At 40.5% G+C, this 18655-nt stretch overlaps 1 protein-coding gene and 1 long non-coding RNA gene across 3 annotated transcripts; one reads left to right on the plus strand and one right to left on the minus strand.

Annotated features, from left to right (window-relative positions):
* The first annotated feature begins 1063 nt into the window (after positions 1 to 1063).
* nt5dc2 (5'-nucleotidase domain containing 2) lies at positions 1064 to 11701 on the plus strand. The gene is made up of 14 exons (XM_032520228.1): positions 1064 to 1433; positions 3564 to 3748; positions 3847 to 3921; positions 4023 to 4078; positions 5722 to 5815; positions 6607 to 6735; positions 8189 to 8249; positions 8356 to 8458; positions 8560 to 8661; positions 8732 to 8813; positions 9017 to 9103; positions 9965 to 10105; positions 10542 to 10606; positions 11117 to 11701. The coding sequence occupies exons 1-14, from the start codon at positions 1064 to 1066 to the stop codon at positions 11376 to 11378; spliced, it is 1812 nt and encodes a 603-aa protein (XP_032376119.1). The 3' UTR covers positions 11379 to 11701.
* On the minus strand, positions 7499 to 18294 carry LOC116692185 (uncharacterized). 2 transcript variants are annotated; one of them, XR_004332652.1, is made up of 3 exons: positions 18283 to 18294; positions 17260 to 17265; positions 7499 to 7587 (listed from the first exon to the last, which is right to left on the minus strand). It is a non-coding gene; the product is annotated as an uncharacterized LOC116692185 (long non-coding RNA). The 2 variants fall into 2 exon arrangements; XR_004332653.1 differs by lacking the exons at positions 17260 to 17265; positions 18283 to 18294 and adding exons at positions 13367 to 13371; positions 13544 to 13554.
* Between the last annotated feature and the right edge of the window lie 361 nt (positions 18295 to 18655).

An 18655-nucleotide genomic window follows, 5' to 3' on the forward strand; every position in this document is an offset into this window, starting at 1 on the left:
TGCCTATATCAGATACACCGATGTGATTGGTGCAGCTCAGCCACGAGGGCATAGTTAATGAGCAGCATTACTCAATGCCAGAGTAACTCGCTGAGCAAATTCAAATTGTTCTCTTGCGAGAACTCAGGATTTCCAGGGTAGATAATCAGGGCCATAGCACAAAATTCTGGGCCCTGTAGAAAGGCATTTTCTATGGGCCCCTCCCCCACATCCACAGCTATTCGTTCTAGCATCTGCAGACAATATCACATGATCTAGGACTGCGAAAAACATGCTCTATGTCTGCAGAATGTGAAGTAAGAAGTCCTATTTTTACACATGAAGTTTAGCATCACTTCAGGTTCCATAAAGAGTGCCAACATCATATAATTGAGTATTGTTCTTAATTTAGACAGCAACATTTTGTTTGACTTTGTTCTGTTTTTAAAACAAAAAGGTTTTAGTGCTCATGGCAATTGTTTATTAGCTCTATCTGAACCAACTAGGGGGCCTAGACAAGTATACTAGTAACACTCACAGGGGCAATATCTACTTACTTTTTCCTTTGATAACTCAAATACATTTAGCTACACTACTTACAGTAGCCTAAATACTTTTTTAGTCAGTGCAGGACTTTCCCTAAACTCAGTGTACAAAGGAAGGTCATGAATGCAATTTGAAACTTTAAAAAATTAGGTAATACTTGTTATATTAATGTATCCTTTATTTATATATATATATACTATATATATGTATATGCATATATATATATATACATATATGTACACACACACAGATAAATTGAGTTAATGTAATTTCACAGAAATAGTTAGTGTACTTTTAGTCTCTTCTTTTGTGTTTGTTATGATCAGTTATATCAGATGAAGAAGAAGTCAGGTCAGGTTCTGATTGGCTGCAGGGACCCCCGACCATCCCCTTTAAATGGAGAGGCGTGTTTATCCAGGGCATGGCTACGTGGGGCGAGGTGTTTTCATGTACTACGTGCTAGTGCTAGCCTGCATGAGTACATATTTGTCCTGCAGTGGAAGCAGTTTTTAGACGTGTTTACATTTGCACGAAGAAAATGTCTTTTAAGGCAGTAGGCGCTACATTAACCCGTACACTATGGACTAAAGGACACAAGACTGCTCCTCTTGCGCAGTCTCCCCAAGTTAACAGACTTTCTTCAACATGTAGAGTGTCCGCTGCAGGCAAAGACAGAGAGCAGGGTGGCGAAGAAAAAACAAAATTCGGCATCTCGAAAGGGCCGAGTGGCGAGCCAGCTCACAGATGCACGACTGGTGATAAGAAACGACCCAAGGGGCCGGAGCCCCTGGGTGCTCCCGGTGTCGTTACTGGTGTTAAAAGACGGTCACACACCTCCACCGCAGCTCCAGCGAACCCGACGTCCTACCTGTGGGCTCGTTACAACGATACGAAACGGCTGGTTCACGGTAAGCAAAGAGTCGCCTCTTTGTTCCTTCCCACAGGTCACCCCCAAATAGCGTCACGAGTGGGAACATTTTGTTAGTTTACTCGGACCGGAGTTTGTTTTCCATCTTTTCAAAATGGTCCCAATCGAACAGATGGTAAATTAAAGCTGACCCTTCCAAGCCAAACACATCGCTATTCGGATGAACTTTAAACCTCTTCTGTTTTAAATAAAACTACATGTCAATAACAAGTTCCTCTATTTGGTCTTAATAACGGCCCTAACGTTAGCTAACGAAAAAAAAACAACTAGCTAGCTTATAGCTAGCTAATGTGATATTTTCAAATGGTATTTAAATGTAGTTATAGCAATTCCTTACAGTGAAAAAATTGTTGTTTAAGTAGACCGTTAATTTAGTATAATACATCATCTAACGTTACATTTGACAGAAACGAAAGATAGTTGTTTTTTTGTAACAGCTAGCTAGCTCACGTTACTGGTGGTGCATAAATAATAAAGTCTAGCAAATGTTAAAAATAGAGCAAAAATAATGGTCAAAAACATAAAAAAGGGGTGATACAACTGTATAACACCATAGAGTTGACGTTTTTTCATTTTACTTTACATAATACCGGTAATATAATATTGCAATGTATAAAGAACATTTACTATTCAGCGCTGTTATTCTCTCCACGTGGCCCAGTTCCATCTCAAGTGTGTTATCATAGAGGGACAATAGATACAGCAAATAACAAGATTAGTAACAATAGATCTTTGTTAAGAAACAAACAAACGCAGTTACCATTTAAAAGACCTGCATTCAAAGTCTTACTCAAGTAAAAATGTACTTAAAGAACAGTAAAAGTACTGTTTTTGCAGCATAATGCCATACTACAGTGCTAGTATGATATAGGACGAGTATTAGTGCATCATGGATCACAATTTATAAACTGATCATATGTTGTCATGTAGCGGTCACATAAATGTGGAGTATTAATATTTGCCTCAGAAATGTGGTGAATTAGAAGTATCAAGTAGCATAAAATGTGCTCCCCCTCTTTTTTTTTTTTCCTGCACTACTTAAATTTTATATTTTATATTTTTGTGTTGACATTGTAAATGGGTTGCTTAAATTTTGTTGCACAGGTACTGCATTTGTGTATAATGACAATAAAAAGGCTCAAGTAAAGTACAAGTGCCTAAAAGTTGTATTATAAGGACAATACTTGCATAAATGAACTTAGTGGCAGTGCACCACTGGATGTTTTTAATAATACTTTAGTGGATAATCAATGTACATTTCTCCTGGGATGATTGCATAGGAGTTTTGCTCTCATTAACTTAATTAAATCAAAACTGAATTGTAAATAGATTTTTAATTTAAGAGAGTCATGCAATCTCAGACTGATTAGGTATTTTTTAGATCTAAACTTACGTGATGTGACTCAGCCCTGAAATACAGGCATTTCCCGAAGTGGAAAGACTGGAGGAAAACTAGATGGTACACGTATTTCCTGTTGCACAGCTGCAGCCCTCCTTGGACTGTCCCAGCACAGACAGCCTTGGCCCACTTTCTCCGATAGACACACAGTGACAGTCCTGTGCTCATATTCAAGCCAGGGTATTAGAGGCTGTCCCTGGAACAGATTGTAAACTGTTTAATATGTGCTCATCCATTAGCTGCAGGATTGTTGTACTTATCAAGTGTGCAACAGTGTCTAGCAAACTTCTAAATAGATTATGTAAAAAAAACTTTAAAAAACTCTATTACAAGAGTTAGGCTAAGGAATTCTATGCTCACCAATCAGGGATAAACAAAATCCAGTACAAAAGGGCTTTACGAAATGTTTTTTTTTGTTGTTGGATGGATCTAGTTCTCTGAAGTCACATTATGCAACATTTTGATGAGCGTGCCACCCCCCACTAGATTGAGAACAGCAGTGGAATTACTGCTGTCCTGTCGGAAGGTTTCATAATAAAAGAGAACAGTACAGATTTGTTTTTACATTGTGAATGGCCTAATCCTTCCCTTCCTCAAAATGAAAACAGCAACGTGTGTCTTGTTCCCTTTTTCTTAGTTGTGGATTTCTGTGTGATCTGATCTGTATTTAACTTATTTAATTTGAATGAGTGTTTCTCCATCTGCTCTCAGATGTGATACCACCAGGTGCGTGTAACCTCCTCAACTCCAACACCATCTACGCCAACAATGAGGTTGACCTGGATGAAGTGGACATCTACGGCTTTGACTATGACTACACATTGGCTCTGTACTCAAATGCGCTCCACTCAATGATCTACAATACAGCGAGAGACTTCCTAATCGAACAATTTAAGGTGTGTTTTACAGCAGCTGCATGCAAGTACTGTATATTGTCAATACAACTGCTTATAGATTCCGGTTGATTCATCCGTTTTGTCCTCCTGTTTGACAGTACCCGGAAGGCATCCGCAAATATGATTACATTCCCAACTTCACTGTTCGGGGTCTTCACTATGACATCCAAAAGGTACATTCTTTTAAATCACAAATTTCCCAGTGCAGAAAGAGAAATGTTCACTTAATTTCACTGTACAGATAATTACAAGTAAAACTCTTTTCCTCCTGTAGGGTCTTCTTATGAAGATCGATGCCTTCCATTACATTGAGCCAGGGACGGTGTATCGGTAAGAGGCTGATGCTGTATTGAGTGTATGTTAAGTAACACCCATGCAACCTTGTTCTCCGCCAAGGAGGTTACGTTTTCAGTTCGGCTCTTTTGTCTGTTTGTTTGTAAGTAGGACTACGAATAACCTACTGGCCATTGTCACAAACTAGGTGGAAGGGTTAATCATGGGCCAGGGAGTACCATTCATTTTCGAAGGATGTCAGAGTCACGGGGCCGATACACATAATTATTTTTCACCTTCGTTAGCTCCAATCAAGTCAAGGTCGACAGCAGAGCTTTCTAGCAATGTTGCTATGCTGGCCGATCCCCACTGATGACGGTCCGTCTGCGGCTGCAGGACCTGAAGCTCACCGCCAGTGTTTCAGTTTGACTGTTTAAAAAGTGCTGAGATAATTAAAAAGGTATTTACAGTATTTAGAAGTGGGCTGGCTGCTAGTTAGCTAACGCTAGCTTCCATGCTACATGGCGGTAGAACCCTGCTGTCCCCGGCCATCCTGTTGGCTCAGAGCTCCACAGACTAAGTCCACAGGTATGAATTAGTTTTGCACGAAATGTATTGCAAGAAGTTTTGCAAAAGTTGATGCGGGCAGATTGGCCACTGTGTGATGTGAGAGAGCACACTGCAGCGACAGATTTGAGAGGTTGTAATCACTGAGTTGTGATTGTGATGGAAAAAAAATGTACACGAGTAAATGTTGCACTAAACGCTTGCAGCTATAATTGTGTTCATCCAAATATCAATCTACACATTTATGAATATTTTCTACAAGTGCAAATTTCAATTTACATGTTCAGATTTTTTTTCCAAGCTCTCGTTTTTTTCTTCTTTTTGTGACTTCAAATTTAGATCACGTGTGCAAATTTTTTGCAAGTGTAAATTTTATCATTTTTAAAGTGCAAATTTGAACATACAAGTTCAGATTTTTTGTTTTGCAGGTTCTCACATCGTATTCTTCAAGCTCTCACCTTTTGCACCATATTTACCTTTATAGTGGGCGGCTGTGGCTCAGTGGTAGAGTGGTTGCCTGCCAATCGGAAGGTTGGTGGTTCAATCCCCGCCCCTGTAGTCATTGTCGAAGTGTCCTTGGGCAAGACACTGAACCCCGAGTGCCCCCGGTGCTGCGCATCGGAGTGTGAATGTGTGTGAATGTTTATCTGATGAGCAGGTGGCACCTTGTACGGCAGCCCCGGCCACGGGTGTAACCATGTGTGTGAATGGTGAATGTTTCCTGTAGATGTAAAAGCGCTTTGAGCAGTTGTTAAGACTGGAAAAGCGCTATATAAATACAGCACATAGTTTGTGTGTGTCGGTTTTTGTGTGTCTTGTTGGTAAGATGCAGGCTCTGTTCCTGCTGTTGTGTCTTTGTTGGGTCTCCCCCATTCCCGTCTTTCCTCTCTGTGTTTTGTTTTTTCCTGGGATGCGTTCTTATGTCTCAGTGTATTGTTTGTTAGTTGCATAATAATAAAAAATATTTGATCACAAAAAAAACGGCCTTGGCTGAGGTCTGCGCTCTCCGTTGTGCCCTTGTACTTTCTTTATCTACAACCCTGCTGCTGAAATCAAAATCATTTGTGCTTTATCTGATAAGGTTGTGTGTGTTTTAAAGCTCTATTGCATTTATTTCTCTTTCATGTTCCCAGCGGACTGAGCCCAGTGCCTGACGAGGAGGTCCTTCAGCTCTACGGGGGAACCTACCATGTCCCCCTGCAGCAGGACAGTGGCTTCTATGGAAAGGTGACGAGGATAGTTTTAACGTTTTAGTATTGTATTGTAATATGAACACAACTGGATAATCTAAATCAGGTCCTTCCGTTTGCTTTGAGTGTTTGTAATAACTTGTGTGGCAAGAGCTGCCTGACATTTATAATAAAGTTATTGCACTTTGTATTCGGATGTTTTCTTCTCTGTGAAACACGCTTTTGGTTTGGGACAGATGAGAAAGCTCTTCTTAACTTTGTGGGCTCAACACATTTGTTATAATCTCAAACAGGCATGTAGTTCAGGATTAAATCTGTTACTGTCTAGTATTGCATAAACCCAGATTATGAATTTTGTAATCTCGTTTGTTCCATCATCGTCATGACTCAGCTGGAAGGCGGTGTTCTAGTCCCTAAAAGCTACCCGCACGAAATCTGTGTCCAACAAAATAATTAGTTTTTAGTTATGAGTTTTGTGGGAGCCACACTCAATCAGTCAAGAAAAGTAGAAATCTCTATTGTGTCTGACAGGCATAAAGGACTTGTTTGCTAATTAGGAGCAATTTGGACTCTGATGATTGAATCAAGCTCATATGGGTCTTTTAAGTGCTTTCCTACAGCAGGAAGTATGCCTCTCCATCTTTTAATCCTCCTCAAAACATTCCTATCCAACTAGTTTTGGCGTGGCTCTTATCTATCTCTGAGTGGGCCGTGGTTCTAGTGAAAACTGTTCCTTATGTGATTAGCAAGTGTTTATTTTACAAGTTCACAAACATTTACCACATCCCAAGTCATTACCAAGCATTATGCTATTTTTTTCTATCACAGGGACCAAGGGTTAAGCAGTTCATGGACATCTTCTCCATTCCTGAGATGACTCTCTTGGCTGCAACAAATGATTTTTTCATCACCAGCGGCATCGAATACGATCCAGTTCACCTCTTCAAGGATGTGTCGGTAAGTGTGCCCCCAACTCTCGCTTTATTGAATGTTACACCCTGACAGATGTGGCTTCACCCTGTAGCTCATGCTGAGAAGTATACTGACCCAGTGTATTTGACTGTTACACATACTGTGATTCTCCAGCTGGAGGCTCAGGAATCTGCTGAGCTCCGTACACACATTTCTTCTTGGTAGAACACAGAACAATAGCTGTTCTTCCTCTCTGTCCTGAGATGCCAGGGTTTCCAATTGCAGGGCACTACACCTCTGCTTTGATTGAAGACAAAACTGTCCGGTTCTTCAGCAAAATACTCATGCGAGATCAGCAGAGCACCATGACATTTGTAGATCTGTTGTGAAGACCTGTATAACTAGCCTGACAAGCCAGACCACATCAAGATGTCAGGTCTGGAAACTCACTATAGGCAGGTCTCAATCCGAGGGGCGGGATAAACAGTTGTCTTTCTCTGTGCATGCAATAGGATAGCGCTACAACCAACCAGAGCAGTAGTTGATAGATTAAACTTTTGTCGTATCCGGTTGGCAAAACTCCAAACACATCTTCATTTTTTAGGAATGACTTCAGTGCTTAACTTCAAGTCGTCCAGAGTCGCGGCTAAGCCGATTTGAAAGACCGCAGTTCGCTAGCAACAGCAGAGGCCATCTTCTTTGTTTTTAAGTAGCAGGGAATTCATGCCAAACCGTTGCAACTTTTATGTTAAACCCGCCCACCGACTCTATACACTATGTGATTGGCCTGACCAGAATATGTTTTTTCCAGCTCACAAGCCAACGGAGAGTTTCTAGACTGACCCGGACTGCAAATTACATTTGCTGCCGCTAGGGTGCGTCTAGATTTCTAGGCTACTGTATAACTGTTTCCACAAAGTAACTCCGGACTGTGTCCAAGGAATTGTAGTTCTCGTCATAGTCCGGAGCGTCCCCTTCACACATGTAGCACACAACATGAATGTTGCTCATGTCAAGTGTGTCCTCGCTTACTGGAAATATGTTTGTTTTAAACGATGGGCGGTGCCGGGTAGAAGGAGCAGCAGACAGGACATGACAATGATCATATTGAATCTCTTCGCCGTTTATAATTGTTCGTAAACAACCAACTCTCTTGCTCTTCCTTGAATTTGTCTATTTGTGGCATCAACTCTTACAAACAAAAGTTCCCGAATCCCGTTGTCTCTCCAGTTAGACATTTTCATTGCAGTCTTGATGTAAATCACCCTCAGATGTTTGTTTACTCCCAGTGTTGCGCGAGCAGCATGAAACATCATACATTTTCACCCATTTGGAGCAATCAGAGATTACACTGATTTTGTACTAGGGAGCTGGCCGGGTAAACACGGTGTTAATGTCCGATCCGACTAATTTGGACATTTTTGTTCTTGCCTATGGCAATGTCTGGATAATTTCATGTTTGAAAAAGCAGCTTATGTAATACTTCTTTAATCCTCAGGAAGCAATTGGCATGGTTCACCTGAAAGGCTACATGTACAAATGGGTCATGAAAGATCTTGGTAAGAAATCATTTTCCTTAGTTTGTATCAAGCCAGCACATAACTGCACATAAATAAAATTACAGTAACATTTTGTGCCACTGAGCTGTCTTTCTTCTCTTCATAGATAAGTTAATTCAGAGAGGAGAGGAGACGGCTGCTGTTTTGCATCGATTGGTCAGTCACGGAAAGAAACTATTTCTTATAACCAACAGTCCCTTCAGCTTTGTGTAAGTGTTGGCTATCTGTCAGCTACGAGTCCAGTCTGATTCATAACAAGCGTAACAATCTGTTATTCTAATGGTTTTTTGTTTTCTACCCCTGTGCGCAGGGATAAAGGGATGAAACACATGGTGGGGAAAGAATGGAGAGACTTCTTTGATGTTGTCATTGTCCAAGCAGACAAACCTCACTTCTTCACTGATTGCATCAAGTGAGTAGATGTTTGGGAGGAAGTGGTGGATCTGGTTTAGAAATGCCATTAAAAATTGTTACCCTTTCAGACCCTTCAGGCGCTTGGACAGTAATGGAGACCTTCGGTGGGAAAAGATAAACAGTTTAGACAAAGGACAGATCTACAAACAGGTCTGTATCACCTTATGCTACTGTCTCAAAGCTAAATGTTTCCCTATGTTTGTGCTGTCCCAACCCTCTTATCATTATTAGGTGTTCTCCCTCCATTTAGTTGTGTGTTTTACACGTGACACGTTTTGTACTTGTTGCATTCTGTGTGTCCTAATGAACTAAAGAGAATGACCTGTGGTTTGTGGTTTTCTTTTGTGTTCCAGGGAAATCTGTTTGACTTTCTCCGACTGACAGGCTGGCGAGGTTCTAGAGTTCTTTACTTTGGAGACCATCTTTATTCTGACCTGGCTGTAAGTGTCAAAGCTTGCGGATGAATCACTGCATTAAGTATCCACACTGTGACTAAAGGTTGTTATGACAAGGATGTTTTTCAATGCATTTAATGCACACAATGTGTCTGTTTCCTCTAAAAGTGGGAATCTGTCAAAAAAAAAGTAATATAATAAATATAATTTTTCAAGACAAAAAAAAAAAAAAAAGTAACACTTATTCATTATTTACGGTCCAGGCCCTGTCAAATACAGACGTGCAGTGCCAAACACACTGCCAGATGCCAACTGTCTCCACCTATTGCACAATTCTGAAAATTTCCAATCTGATGTTTGGGTGGGGCTAAAGAGGGGGGCTGCAAAAGCAGATGGCAGTAAAAACTCTGCTAATTGTTATTAGCAGAGGTTTTAAATTGGATTTGAAAATGGCTAAGTTGGGGCGCTCATTGGTTCCGTCTGTGTGCAGAAATGGGATTATCTAAAAGTATCTAAAACGTTATCTGTAATGTGATTCCTAAACCAGCAGCAACACTTTTAAAAATGTATTCTGTCAGCCGCTGAAAGCCACTGATTGACTCTGTAAACAAAGACATCCAGACTAGGTGAAACTAAAGAGGCCTGGTGACGTTTATTCTCCTGCTGAGTATGATGTATTTTTGGTGTTTCTGCTCAGGAACGTTGAAAGATGAGCAAATGTGTGCTTTGACAAGGATTACGGCTTCAGGAACCAAATATTATTCCTGCGGATAAGATTCCCCTGGAGTCCTCTGCTGCTTCTCTCTTAAATAAAGATGCAGTGTCTTGATGGATTTTTGTAAAACACACTGATGACTTAGCATTGTACAGACTAGTGTTTGACCAAAGCCATTTCTCTGGTTGTAGGACCTGATGTTGCGACATGGCTGGCGAACAGCAGCCATAGTGCCGGAGCTGGAGCAGGAAACCAAAGTGGTGAGCACCAAGCAGTACGCTCTGAGCCTCACCTGGCTACAGGCGTTAACGGGCCTGATGGAACGCCTACAGGTGAGAAGTGATTCCCCTTTTATTCTGTTTTTACGCCAAATAACAGCAGTGACACACCCGAAAATACCAGTCTTGACCAACGCCAACCCGAAATGTGTTAAGCGTTAAAGGGGACAGATTCTTTTTACATAGCTAGCACTTATTCATATTTGATAAGCCTCATATTGCCAAATGAACTGTCGGCAAACTACCATCGGCACTGACACTTACTTCCAGCTGTTTGTCACTGGTTCTTAACCAGTTTGATGACATGTTGACAAAACAGGATGTCAGAAATATTGTCAGAACGCTGTGTGTTCTCACCTTTTTTTAACTGAAGGTCATATGATTATTTGGTCATGTATCTATAAATATTATGTTTCCATCAATGTTTTTTTTTCTCTCCTGTTTAACAGGCCGTGATTTGTTCATATTGTTGTTTTCTTTATTATCTTAGATTCATCGGGACCCAGAGTCTAAAGTGGTGTTTGAGGAATGGCACAACGAGAGAGACGAACTCATGTGGGTGCCATTCATTTAATCCATCACACAATGTTATGTACCCCCCCCCCCAAACCTAGTGACCTGGCTTTTATCACATAATGGTGCATTTATCAAAGAACTGGACTGAAGTACAGTTCTGAGGTACTTTTAAGTTCTATGACACTTTGTACTTACTCCACTATATTTACTTGACAGCTAGAGTTCCTTTGTAGATTAAGATTTAAAGAACTAACAATGAGCATATAGCATAACATGATGCTATTTTACAGTAAATTAAACTACCTAACTGTTAAAATAGTTAGAACTAACTTCACTTTGAACAGCTGTAATATTAAAATGCTGTTTGAATGCAGAGGTCTGCATATTTAGTGCAAGTCTTTCACTTGTAATTGGGTATTTTTACTTTGTTGTTTTGCTACTTTTACTCTGGTAAAGTATCTGAATACTCCACTTCCACCTTTTACACATATGTATTTACACATGCCTTGAATGATTTTAATATACCCTAACTTTTTTTATGTGTCGCAGGGTGATGACAAAGAACTTGTTCAACCCTCAGTTTGGCAGCCTCTTCCGAACGTGTCACAACCCCACTTACTTCTCCAGGCGTCTGTGTCGTTTCTCGGACATCTACATGGCCTCGCTCAGCTGCCTTTTAAATTACGACGTCTCATACACCTTCTACCCCCGCCGCACCCCCCTGCAGCACGAGGCTCCTCTGTGGATGGACCAGCTTTGCACAGGCTGCATGAAGACACCTTTTTTGGAGGAGATGTCTCACATACGATGAGATTTCTGTGCTCTCCTCAGTGACTGTCCGATGTTTCCTATTTTAGGCCCGGCAGACACATCTTAGTTTCTTTTTATATAGCTATTTTTCTTTTTATTCGAGAAGGTGCCGCACAACTCCCTCTACAAGGCAAATGATCCCTGTTCTACCCAGTGACCCACTTCCCTGAGGGGTTCACTAGAGGGGGCTGTAGATTTAGCTGCTGTCCAGAGAGCATGTGGTTCAATATTGAAAGACAGCTGTCTGGTCGCAGCCTGAAAGTGATGTGAAAATGCTGAGCAATAAACCGCTACTGACGCACAAATAAACCAGTAAAATCTGACACAATTATGTGTTGATTTTTTTAAATTTTTTTTTTATACTGGCACCATGTTGGGAGGGGCTTATAGACGCCAGGTTAAGACTTTTTTGTGGAACATGGTAACAGATTTATAATGAAATGAAATTTTCAATGACTTTATTTTAGCTGTCCTTGTTTTTTGATGAAGATTTTTTTTTGGGGGGGGATACATTTTGTTGTGTTTTTGGATTTGATTGTGTTTGTTTTAGTTCTTTAGGCTGGACGTCTTATGTTTCTTTGTCAACTAACATCTTGGCACCATGTTGGAAAGTGTTTTCAATTTCACGTGTTCTGAATCTGATAAGATTAGGATTATTGGGAACAGATTGAGGACAGCCTATCCTTTTCAGTTGATGAAATGCATGGAGATAGTTGCGCGTGTAGTCATGCCTCTATCAAGTTGGCTTCCTTTTTTTTGATTGGTCCTTTGGTTGCTAGGCCGCGCAGCCTCCATTCATCACCACTGTACTCGGCATCACTAACTCATTCACTTCCAGCTGCCTGCTTGAAGACAACAACCAAGGTACTGTTCTCTCTGCATGTATGAACACGGAGAGTAGTGGTGTTGTTCAGTGGTGGGGTGCGTGTATAGTTTCAGCTGAATTCAAATATGTGGAGCAGCGAGTATAGCGGTATTGGTGAAGTTTTGAGTAGTTCTGTCCCGTGCAGGAATTGTAGGTGTAGCTGCTCCTTAGCGCTGAATTGAACGGGGAGTAGCTTATCGCTACGCGGATGTTTTTATTGTTACGTAGCTGAAATCTTTGTTGCATCATCTTTTCATTCCTCCTCTTGTTTTACTCGAAGAACCAAAAGTTTTGTTTCAAGGGTGCCCGTTAAAAACTAGGCTATAACTAAAAATTGTATTCGCTGACATCATCGTCGCGTGTCGATGGTGGTGGGATTTGTTTTAAGACATTTTTAGCCTTGTTCGTTTTCTTAGAGACGACATTTTATCAGATATTTCCCGGGGAGTATATGTTTTTAGTTTGACTTGACGTGCTTGATTTACATTTTTTTGAGGGTGACCTGAAGGAAACCCCCCCCCCTTCATGCTCTGTGTGTTTCCCATCAGAATACACTGCACGCAGATGTGTCACGTGTGGTTATTTTTCCACCCTACTTTTCCAATGCAAAACATATTGAACTGCATGCATATTCTATATCTTAACAAGGCTATCCTCGACAAACTGGGGTTAACAGTTCTCGTGTCTAAATCATAAAAGCCTACGTTGATATTTCCTGAATATAACGATTTTAAAGTGTTCAATAATAAATACATTATGACAATCCCAAATAAATACATTTAAAAATAAGTGTGTGTGTGTGTATGTGTGTGTGTGAGAACTGTTATGTCCTTTTCCAAGAGTTTTTTTTTTTTTTTTTTTCTTCACAATAGCATTTTCTCCAATGTCATTTCTTTTCATAATGTCACAGTTCCAGCAGCTTTGCCTTCTATTGAGTATTTTTTTAAACACCTTATGGCATAATTGAATGACAATTTAGTTATGGTTGGCACCTCAACTATCCTGTTCTAGCTTTATAGATTTATGTGACACTTGATGACAGAGTGAATCATACAGGCTGTTGATCCATAAACCACATTCCCATTAAGGAGCTGCAGGGTTTCCAGTTTCCTGCACTAAGTGACTCTATCTCTTGCTGCACATCAACACCTCTTATGACACACTGCTTGATGGCTGCATATTGCATCCAGTGTTAAATCCTCTGGGTATGTTTTCTTTTTCTCTTCAGGATGTAACACTTCACTGTGTTCCCCCCTCAACTGATTTGAGTAGAATACAGGTCTCCATTTTTTCACTGAAACTGCATTGAAATGCTCTAATAGAATCACATTAGCATCAATAAACATATTTTAGGCTGTGTAACATGAGGAAATCTGAAGATTCAGAGTTTTGTCTTTCCTCAAATGGGAGTACCTTATATACTGCACCTTATTTACTGACAATACTGAATATTTGTTTGAGGTAATTGAGAGGAATGATTCATTGTTTATTAATGTCATTCTGAGGTCGAGAGAGGGTATCGGTTAATTTTTGTCTTTTTTTTTTTGTGTTACAGTACATCTCTTAGAGTAGGATTTCAGTATTAGTTGGATTTCCCTGATACCAGCATCCTGTTTTAGACTGCATGATACCCAGAGCCAGAAGGTATCAGTCCATATTGATTTCTGACTGCTGATCATTTTACATGATTTTGAATTTCAACACACCAAAAAGATGGATGAGAGTGTTGTTTATTCTATTTCAGTGGTGCATCTGTGTATTTGTGAGGTTGACTGGTGTTCCAGTCTATTTCATTGGGCTGCCTGCCTTTAGTGAATACCCTAAGCCTGCACCTGAGCATCAGAAACTGCCGGGACTGAACAATGTTAATGTACTGACCTCTTTAAATGTGTTTAATGCATTTGGCACGAAAGCCTAAAGCCCCATTTTAGTGATAAACAAGTGAGTGGGAATGAATACATTTAACAGATCCAGTTTTTATTATATACTGTAATATAGAGTTGCTTTATTTGAAACTTTCATAGGACAGTCCCTAAAATGATTATACAGATTTTTAGTGTTCTAAAATCAGTCCCTTCTGTGCCAGTAATCTTCACCCACCCTCTCCTGGAAACCCTTCACCCTCCAGTGCCTCCATCCTGGATTTCTATACACAGCATGCCATCCATTCACAGTTCCATCTCTTCAACTTTTCCTTTCTATCCATGCTCACTCCTTCATTTCCTCATCTCCCAATTCTTTTCCACGTACAACCCTCCCCTCTTCACATCTTTATGCTTCCAGTTGAGTGCTTCCGTGTCTGTCGCTATGTGAGCTGTGGGAGGCTGCAGACTCCGATGATTTGTGTGCTCTGGCAGCCAGTCCCTCCACACAGCAGCCTCTTCTATTATTCAATGTAGCGGGACCGTCACTTTCTACAGCTGAGCAACGTTTTCTGCGCAGCGTAGGAAGATTTTCCTGCTGCAGATGATATTTTTTCACCAACAACAATAGAAGCCCCACAGAGAAAACACATGCTCACAAGGTTTTGATTGATCAGTCCACAATGAGATTGTGACACTGATAAAGTGCCTTGTGACCCCCCCCCCCCCCCCCTAAATCAGTAATTTTATTATCCAATCTCTGAGCAAGCTACTGAACAGCAATGTTGGCTAGAGTTTTTTGACACTATTAACACTATGATGGAACTTAACCTGACAATTTTTAAGTCACAGTAATACCGACCAATTTCACTCAATGTTTCAGTTTGTTTTCTAATCTGTGCCATGAAATTACCAACTTCTTCTCAGGGGACTATCAATGTTAAACTTCCCAACCGCACTCCTGCTCTCCCTCTGACAGATTACAGTGACTGACTGTGGCTGGCTATTCCTATTTGGCCAAGCAACAGAGAAAAGGCAGATGGTCTCGTCTTATTGATGAGCGTTGGAGAGGGGCTGCAAGGCAGACATGCATTGTCCCCTGCCAAAGTCCTGGGGTGGGGCAGTTTAGATTCCCTGTTGTGGAATCATTAATCAATATGAATAAGGTTATATCCGCCGTAACCCAAATTGTTTTTGTAGCTGTTTTGTCCCAAGGGTGATGTAAAATGTACAAAATGCCATACTCATGAAGTTAACTTATTTAGTGGAAGTGATTTATGTAGAAGTGGATGTACAGTTATGAATTATACACTATGAATTTTATAATGGAAGGTTCACAAGTTTGTAATTGCACCACCAGACCAGAACTTTGCATTGTACATGCAAGGACTTTAAAGCACGTGCAGAAATACACAAAATGGTGGTAATGGTAAAAGAAAAATGGTTTAAAACTGCTAAGATGGTAATAAAGGGTGTGATGGACTTTAGTACAAATATTTTGTGTGCATATACAATTAATTAAAAGTTATAATTTGTGAAATTTTCACGTGAATAAATGCATCAGTGACACTGACCTAGATGTTTAACCAATTACAGAGGTCGGGGAAAACTCACTCCTTTCCAACTCCACACCCACAGATTTGATTTATTTCACACTTATAGTATTCAGCCCCAACTGACACTGACTTAAGTGACATAACTTGAGGGCAATTAAAACTTTGTGCAGCTCCCTCTGGAGCCATGTAGTACTTCTAAGACCTGTTACACTGTGTAAAATCAGTAGTGTTCCCCTTTGGGCCTGTTGATCTGATCTTTCATCACTTTACACAATACTGCTGTTTATATAAAAAAGTAACAATCATTTTGCTAGAAAACTCTATGCTTCAGAAGTTACCTTAAAGTTACCTTCAAAGAATTGATACCTAAACCTACCTACCTAAACCCTTGAACGCTCCGTTTCATCCAGTTGTTTACTTGACCCTTTAGCCCATTTTTATCTGTTTTATCCACCTCAATTGCCCAATAACTGGTTTGAGAACCGGGCCATTCTTCCACTTTGCTATTGTACATACAGTATGAAAAGAAACCAGGGGAAGAATCAGAGCTTCACCCAGTCAGTTTCCACACAAGCTGTTCCAGATTTCACATGGATTATTTATATGCTGGTTTATTTGAGGCCATTGGCTGCTACTGAGACACTCTGCAGCTCTTTCATCATCATACATGTAGGATGCCCCTTTGGCACTGTATCAAACATGCAAGCCTGTGACAATGTGCTCTTTGGCTGTGCCATTGACTTTCTACTGGGCACTTACCCTCTCGTGCTTTAGTTTGATGTCTGATATGTTATAAATCCCTTTTGTAAATACAACAGCCCTGTCTGTGATGTCTGAAATACAAGCCAGTGCTGTAATTAATATATTCAGAGGCACCGGGGATGAGAAGCTGCATTAAAGGAAGGCGTATTATGTCATGGTGAAGCTGGGGAAAGCTGGTAACATAGAGAAAATTGTATTAGCAACTACATTGTTTTCATTATTTTGTCCTGTTTTCTCATAAATGTGGCCCCTATTTCTCCTATATTAAAAGTCATTGTGTTGTTTTTTCTTAGGTGACGTCTTAATTATTGCTGTCCCAGGCACCACAAAACAAACAATATTTAAAGCCTTATACTTATGTTTTTTATTTTTTATTTTTTAAAGAAATGTGATGCATAATCCCCCCCCCCTTGTTGAATTATTCAATTGCAAATTACATTTGTGTGCATTCTCTGCTCAAAGGAGGATGCCAGTTGGACCTCTGCAAACAGCTCATTAGAACGAAAGTGTTTGGTCCCTTTGATTGGCTCTGAATGAGTCACCTCGGCCTCTGCATCTGCGCGGCTTCTATGTTTACTCATCACGTTGTCTTTGTACTGTTTCCAGTCCGTTAAGTTTCTCTATTCCTAAAATGTATATGCAGTACATAGGTGTAATCACTGAGACCCATCCGTCCGTAGCTACAAAACACAGGGCTTTCAAGTGGGTGTCCTGGAATAAGTTAAAGGGAAAACAAGACTTTCATCCAGGAAATGCACATAATTAAAGTGCTTATGTTAGGCTTTTCCCCTTTCCTTCATTGTGTTCCTTTACATTTCCTGACCTCTTCGCCACTACAGTCTGCTTTTCTCCGGGTGACACGTATGAAGAACTTTCTGTCTATTTTCAGAGATAACTGCTGTTTCCATGCAAAGGCTGATTTACATCCCGATGCCCAGGAGAGGGCACCGTTACTCTGCATTCTCATGAGCATCACTTGCAAACCAGTAATAAAGCACAAGCAAGTAGACTTACTCTTTTCAACACTTTAAACACACTCACAATATTGAAATAACCAACTTTCTTATTGACCTTTCCAGTGCAAATGTTTCTGAAATCCAAGAACACCTAATCTTGTATTGTACAGTGCTGCAGTAGTGGTCAGGGGTAATGAAATTAAAAAAAATCAGATTTACTATTCGTGCCTTCAGTTGAAAGCAAAAGGAATAAAACTTGCCCTTTAGCTTTTTAGCATTTCTCCACTGGCCGAGGGATTTAAAGTTGAGTTTGTCTTTGCTGTGGTGAGTGATCTATTGATCACCTGGCATGAAGACCTTCTCGTTGCAAAAACCAACCATCACAGAGCTGCTTGAGACACAGCGGAGAGATAGCATGTCACTATGGATCCATTAAAACTGAAAAAGATCTTATACTGCAACAATGATCAATGAGCAACTTGTCCCTGTAGCTGTTATACGGCATCAGATCCTCGTCTGAATAAGATGAACTGCTGATTAAAAAAATAATAATGGGGCAACCTCTAGCTCACCTGCTAGAGTGTGCACCAGTCCTTGCCAGCAGCCAGGGTTCGTATGCTACCCTAGGCTTTTGCTGCATGTCACCCCCCCCCCAACTCTCCCTCCCATTTCCTGTCTCTCTTCAGCTATTCTCACAAAGGAAAAAGCCCTAAAAATATCTTGAAAAACAATGAGGTAGATGGATAAAAACAAAAACGTGCATAACAATAATAGCCTACTCATTATAGCCAGTCTCTCACCATTGCAATGAGAAGACTGGGATCAATATAGGGAACTGCTAATTGCATTCAAACCTCAATAGAGTGGAACATAAAGTGGGACATGGCTTGTGCGATTGGAGGACGTTGCAACAACACCGCTTTTCTTGGGCTGTGTCCGCTATAATATCCTGGCCCTCTAATGAAAGGCAGCAGTGTGTGTGTGAGGCTGTTGTAGCGGGGCCCAGGGGCCTGAAGGGCACGTGACCTCATTGGGAGGTGGATGTAATTTTCAGCTGTCTGCTAGAGGAGTTTACTTCCCAAGTCTGTATACAAAGCAGGCAGAGGATGAGAAACTGATGCTAATTCTGCATTCGCTAACGAAAAAGTGAGGAGTGAATTACAAAGCAAATACACAATTTAAAACCATTTTAGTTCCTTTGAAGTGACAATAAAGTTAAGTCAAATCAAGTAATAGACCTTCCTCTGTTCAGTGTGACTTGACAGGCAATTTGAACC

The sequence above is a fragment of the Etheostoma spectabile genome, chromosome 7 (assembly GCF_008692095.1).
Source record: "Etheostoma spectabile isolate EspeVRDwgs_2016 chromosome 7, UIUC_Espe_1.0, whole genome shotgun sequence".
Taxonomy (NCBI): Eukaryota; Metazoa; Chordata; class Actinopteri; order Perciformes; family Percidae; genus Etheostoma; species Etheostoma spectabile.